Genomic DNA, 6,527 nt, shown 5'->3' on the forward strand with positions numbered 1-6,527 from the left:
AAGCACTGAGAGGCCCCAGCTTCGGGTCGGCTTGCAAAAACCACTCCAGAGAGTCCATATAGTAGACCCTCTTGAGCTCCTCCGTCTCCTCGGCAGCCAGATGTGGCAGAGCATCCGGCGCCAGGCCTTCACTTGTTGACTCCTTGAGAACCGGTAGAAGGCTGGGTTCCATATGTAAGACCTAAGTGGATCCCATATGTGTAAAGTCCACGGTATAGCCTTGAGCCCGTGTTTCCCCGGCAGACTTCTGCCATTCCAAGAGGGTTACAATCACCTCCATTCTTCCATATGCACCTAAGGGATGTCCATATGTGTATTGCTTCCGAAACCTCCTTCGGGAAGGTTGGAGCTTCCGTAACGTCCCTGTTCCAAGTAGAACGGGTACGTTTTCCCAGTGTTATCCAGTCTTACTCAGTGGGTAGTGCCATAGTAGCAGTAGCTGGTCCTCTTGTGCAGGCCCTGGCCTACGCCAAAAAGTAGGGGAGCAGGTGGCTTCCACAGGACACTGGAAGGGGCAGTAGCTGTGGCCCTTTGGTAGGAGAACCGGTAGAAGGCTGGGTTCCATATGTAAGACCTAAGTGGATCCCATATGTGTAAAGTCCACGGTATAGCCTTGAGCCCGTGTTTCCCCGGCAGACTTCTGCCATTCCAAGAGGGTTACAATCACCTCCATTCTTCCATATGCACCTAAGGGATGTCCATATGTGTATTGCTTCCGAAACCTCCTTCGGGAAGGTTGGAGCTTCCGTAACGTCCCTGTTCCAAGTAGAACGGGTACGTTTTCCCAGTGTTATCCAGTCTTACTCAGTGGGTAGTGCCATAGTAGCAGTAGCTGGTCCTCTTGTGCAGGCCCTGGCCTACGCCAAAAAGTAGGGGAGCAGGTGGCTTCCACAGGACACTGGAAGGGGCGGTAGCTGTGGCCTTTTGGTAGGATCCCAATTCGTCGGTCATCCGACGTGACGTCGAGAGTGACCGACTGAAAGGGAACGTCTCGGTTACGTATGTAACCCTCGTTCCCTGAAGGAGGGAACGGAGACGTCATGTCCTGTTGCCACAGCTCCTGTACCACCGCTGAGCGGCTGGGTCACCGGCTCGGCTCCTCAGCGAAAACCTGAATATGCTCTGCATCTGCTGCCTACTTATACTCACGCTGTGATCTGCAGCAGCTGGATGCCATAATCGCATGCAAAATGTGTTATTTATTTTAAGGTTTAAAGTGAAGTCGTGTTTAACATTATGTAGGCATATTCTTGGAAACGAGCTGGCAGCAGAAATCACACAACAAAACGAAATGTTATCATTTCATAAGTAAATGAGTAAACAATTTAATAATGCAGTTGAAAACAAGGTAATTCATATGACAACTAAAGACTAATAAAAGTAATGCCATGATTTCAATATTCATAAGGATTCATTTTTAGGTGTCGTCAATACGTCAGTTTTGTACGTTTAAATGCTGAAAATACATCAGTATTGTACGTTTTAGTGCCTGTAAAAACGTAAGTAAATGTACGTTTTATAGAACCACATTTTACGTAAAATACGAATTATCATGAGATCACGTTGGACTGACAGACTGCAACGGTTTGAGCTAAAAATCTCCGTTTGTGTTCTACTGAAGAAACAAAGTCACCTACATCTTGGATGCCCTGGGGGTAAGCAGATAAACATCACATTTTCGTTTTTGGGTGAACTATCCCTTTAAAAAAAACACCCAAATTCATCAGAAGTTTCTATATATTTTGTTCTTGGAAGTGAACTACAGTATGATTTGCTTTCCCCCAACATTCAATCCGATGTCCTGTTCTTAACTAACATCAGTTGTTGAGCTCTTCTGCTTCCTTTCGACTTTACAGTTTGAGATGTTGTGCATTCAGAAATGCTTTTCTTTGTAGCACTACTGTAACATGTGGTTATGACTTCTGTAAAAGTTTCTGTTGCCGTCCTGTCAGCTCAAACCTGTTTGACCATTCTTCTCTGACTTGTCTTCAAGGCGTTTTTCTCCCTGAGAAACTGCTACTTACTGTTTTTGGTTGTTTACACCATTCTCTGTAAACTCTAGATACTCTCATGTGTGAAAACCCCACAAGATCAACAGTTTCTGACGTACTCGTTTACAGTAGATCACATTTCTTCACCCATTCTGATGTTTGGTTTGAACAAGAACTAAACCTCTTGTCCACATCTGCATGCTTTTAAGCATTGACATAGATATATTAATTTTTATTGCCCATGTTCACTGATTTCCTTACTTGCTGTCTGATATGAAATTTCTGAAATCAAGTCCCTTTCAGTTAGTCAACACAAGACAAACTTTATGCCTCTGCTTATGAATTCTGCAAAAAGATTTGAAATTGTAGCTCTAAATTAGGTTCATTTTGAATGTTTTAATGGCAGATCCAGGCCAACTTTGACTTCAACGAGCTGAATAAGATGTGCTGGACTTTATCTGCTCCAAAGCACATCAGTAGCAAACATCTGCTCATCTCAGAGGCTGACACCTTCAAGGTCTGGTGCATCTTCAACTTTTTGTCTGAAGATAAATATCCACTGCACATTGTTACAGAAGAGGTTGGTTCTAGTGCTTTTAGTGGTTTTTATATCTTTATATAATGACATGATAATCAAATGGAAATAACGCTTTTTTGTATTGTAACAGCTCGAGTATTTCCTGCGCAGGCTGTTTGCAGCAATGGGTTGCAGTTGGAACGAGGACAGGTTTGAAGGCTACAAAATGCAGCTCGGTGCAAAGAAAAAACACCTGAATGCTTGGGAACTGATTGAGCTTATTGGCATGGGCCATTTCATCAAGGGCATAAACCCTCAGACTCTCTCCATGGGCATCAATGAGGTCTATCAGGAACTTGTAATGGATGTTGTTAAGCAGGTGGGAGTCTGTGTTAAAGCCAATGTAAATATCCACTCTCCAAAACTGGAGAAATAAACAGATCTTCCTTACAAGTGATTAACTTGCCTTTTTTTATTCAAAAAGGGCTATATGATGAAAAAAGGCCATAAGAGAAAGAACTGGACAGAGCGATGGTTTGAGCTCCATCTCAATTACATGTCCTATTATGTGAGTGAAGACCTCATAGAGCAGAAGGGATGTATTTCACTTGATCGCAACTGCTGTGTTGAGGTAAAATCAGAACATTTGTTACAGTATTTGTTGTAATTGAAGGTCTTTTCAAGTTCACACTAACAAGAACTTTGTCATCATTTACACACCCTCATATTATGGAAGCTTATTTCTGCCACACCTTTTTATCTCACAATTCAGAATTTCTCCCCTCATTATTGTGAGAAAAAAAGTAATAATTGCGAGATAAAAAGATGCAATCACCTTTTTTATTTTTTTTTATTCTCTGGCAAAATTAAGCTTCCATATCATGTCGATCTAACCCTGTATGATTTCTTATGAAAGCAGACGTTTAGCAGAATGTCCAAGCTGCTCTTTTCCATACAATAAAAGTCAATGGGTATTAGGGCAGTCAAATGAAAACAATCAGCCCATATGACTTATGCACTATATTGCAAGTCGTATGAAAGTGTTGCGCAAGGAAAAGACCTTAAGGGATAGTTCACCCAAAAATTTTCTGTCATCTATCATTCACTAACCCTCATGTTGTTCCAAACCTGTATGAGTTTTAATTCTTCTGCTGAGCACAAAATAAGATATTTTGAAGAATGTTGGCAACCAAATAGTTGAAGGTAGCCACTGACTTCCATAGTAACATAGTCAACTGTTTGGTTACAAACATTCTTCAAGATATCTTCTTTTGTATTCAACAGAAGAAAGAAACTCACCCTCAATACAGATTTGGAAGAACTTGGGGGTGAGTAAATAATGACAGAATTTTCATTTTTGGGTGAACTATCGCTTTAAGTTATCCACCAAAAATCATTAAGAACATTTATTCAAACTTGGCACTGAAAGATGCATGTACAACAACATTATAAATTTGTTCATGTTTCACGACTGATCACACAATGTTACATTTAAATATTTTGAATTAAATGAAAGCCTTAATAGAAATGAAAGCTACAGCGGAAAAGCATACAGGATTGGAAAAACAAAATAGTGAACAAATGTTGACAGAATTTAGATTTTTGGCTAAACTGTCCCTTTAAATATCTAAATTGCTCTGTCTTTGCAGTCCTTACCAGATAAGGATGGAAAGAAAAACCTCTTTATTATAAAATGTGTTGAGAAGAGTTTTGAGATCAATGCATCAGATAAAAAGGCAAAACAAGAGTGGATTCAAGGTATTGCATATCTGTGCTGGTTACACACATAGTTTACACTTTTGACTGTGAAATATTTGTCTATCCACAACTTCATGTGTACATGTGTATTCAGCCATCCAGGACTGCATTGTCCATATAAGGCAGGGCCTTTCCTCCCCACACCGAGAATCCAGACAGAAACGCAGGGAGCTGAGAAACAAGATGAAAGCTGAACAGGAGATGATGGAGAACAGAATGAGACAGCTGCAGTTGGCCAACGAGAGCAAGCAGGCCCAGCTGGAGGCCATGACCAAGGTACTCTAATCCTCCTCAAGTTATTGAAAGATACAAATACAAGTTACCTGATAAAACATGCTTGTTTCAAGCTATTTTAGTAGTATCTCTATTGGAGATATTGGATTAAAGGTGCATTTAGTAGTTCTATATCTAGTGGTAGCATTGCTGTTCATTGTGTACTTGAAGTTCTGATACCACAGTGGTGTTGATGCACTGCCATCTGTCAACGTGGATCAGCATGATCATCTCTCAATTTTATGTAATTGACACAATACTAGTGAGTTTTAGAGAGTGGTCCACACAATAATGAGTCCTGTCTAACAAAAAAGAAGCAACTTGGGCATCACTATTTTCATATTTTCTTCATCATTAAATCTTTCCACCTTGTGTTTTCTGTACTGATGTTTACTTTTAGTCTTTGTTGGTCTTTCATGCCACACAAGTACTGATTTTACCATTGTCTCTGCTGGTGAAGCATGACAATACGTGCATTCCAGTGTCTAAATTTTCACTTTTTGTATCACCAAACAACACTACATATGCAAGCATACCACATTCTGATGACTCTTCTCAAAGACACAATTTATTTCTTGTGCAAAACTTATATCATAAATTAGCACCAGACTGAACGCCTTCAAATGGGTCAGGAAATGCATATTTAGATCTTTACTGTATATTATGTTTCTGGAGGTTAGCTTATGAAGGTAGCAAAGTTTATTGCATAAAAAGTTTGTAAAAATTATTGTAAAAATTTTTGTAAAAATTATCATTTTCCATCCTCATCTTCAATCTCTGTCACAAAGCGCTTCATTTCAAGTGATGCTACCTCTTTCGCAAATCTGAGTAGATGGCCACTGCTATGACTGGTGAACGTGTGTTTTAAAGCTAGCTAGTCAGATTAAAATGAACCAGTGCTAACACAACAATTGCCTCCAAGGACACAATACTTGGCAATGCTATAGCTTTCAAAACAAGATATACAAAACATTCTCGTTCAAACCTTGCATGTCGGTAAAAATAAACTTAAAGGGTTAGTTCAGCCAAAAATTAAAATTCTATCATTAATAGGGCCTTTCGCACCGCAGGAACCTTTTCATAGTACCAGAACTAATTGTGGAACTACCCACTTTTCGGCGTGTTCGCACCGCCGGAACTGGGAGCGATTTTAGTACCGGACTGCCTTTTTCGAGAACCAAATTAGCTCCTACTCCGGAGCAGGGTCTAACCAGCACAACTGGTACTAACCGTGACGCAAGTAGACATTGATTGGCCAAACGCGTATGAAAACGCCCTCCCCCACCCTTTCCGTTCTTTCAGTCGCTTTACTTATACGTCGACTTTCCATGTCCACTGTGAAACCCGCGAGACACAACAAACACCGCTCCGATCACAGCGTCCTCCATCCTCCTGTTGTTAACGTTGTTCTTCTTTGTTTCTGTTGTTGAACACCGTGCACAAATGACGACGTGTCCTCCATCCTCATGTTGTTAATGTTGTTCTTCTTTGTTTTCGTTGTTGAACGCCGCGCGAATCCAACCCTTTAAATGGTACTGGGAAATAGTTCGCGCAAAATCGTCCTAGTACTTTAGTACTGTACATTTAGTTCTGGAACTAAAGTGGTGCGAAAGGCCCTAATTACTCACCCTCATGTCGTTCCAAACCTGTAAGACCTCCATTCATCTTCGGAACACAAATTAAGATATTTTTGATGGAATCTGAGAGCTCTCTGACCCTCCCATAGACAGCAAGGGTACTACCACGATCAAATAAAGGTTTTTCTTTTTTCTTTTGCACACAAAAAGTATTCTCATAGCTTCGTAATATTACGGTTGAACCCCTGATGTCGCATGGATTATTTTACCAATCTCCTTGCTACGTTTCTGGACGTTGATCGTGGTAGTACCCTTGCTGTCTATGGGAGGGTCAGAGAGCTCTCAGAATTAATAAAAAATATCTTAATTTGTGTTCCGAAGATGAACGGAGGTCTTACGGGTTTGGAACGA

At 40.6% G+C, this 6,527-nt stretch overlaps 1 protein-coding gene across 3 annotated transcripts in view; it reads left to right on the top strand.

Moving 5' to 3' along the window:
* LOC107584746 (switch-associated protein 70-like) overlaps positions 1-6,527 on the top strand; it is an 18,988-nt gene that overhangs the window by 3,334 nt on the left and 9,127 nt on the right. For all 3 annotated transcript variants that reach the window (XM_016271465.1, XM_016271463.1, XM_016271466.1), the window contains exons 3-7: positions 2,398-2,571; positions 2,660-2,887; positions 2,993-3,139; positions 4,158-4,266; positions 4,361-4,542. In XM_016271465.1, coding sequence (XP_016126951.1) covers positions 2,398-2,571; positions 2,660-2,887; positions 2,993-3,139; positions 4,158-4,266; positions 4,361-4,542 — 840 coding nt within the window. The remainder of the gene's footprint in view (positions 1-2,397; positions 2,572-2,659; positions 2,888-2,992; positions 3,140-4,157; positions 4,267-4,360; positions 4,543-6,527) is intronic.

The sequence above is a fragment of the Sinocyclocheilus grahami genome, unplaced genomic scaffold, assembly GCF_001515645.1.
Source record: "Sinocyclocheilus grahami isolate Dianchi unplaced genomic scaffold, SAMN03320097.WGS_v1.1 scaffold62.1, whole genome shotgun sequence".
Taxonomy (NCBI): domain Eukaryota; kingdom Metazoa; phylum Chordata; class Actinopteri; order Cypriniformes; family Cyprinidae; genus Sinocyclocheilus; species Sinocyclocheilus grahami.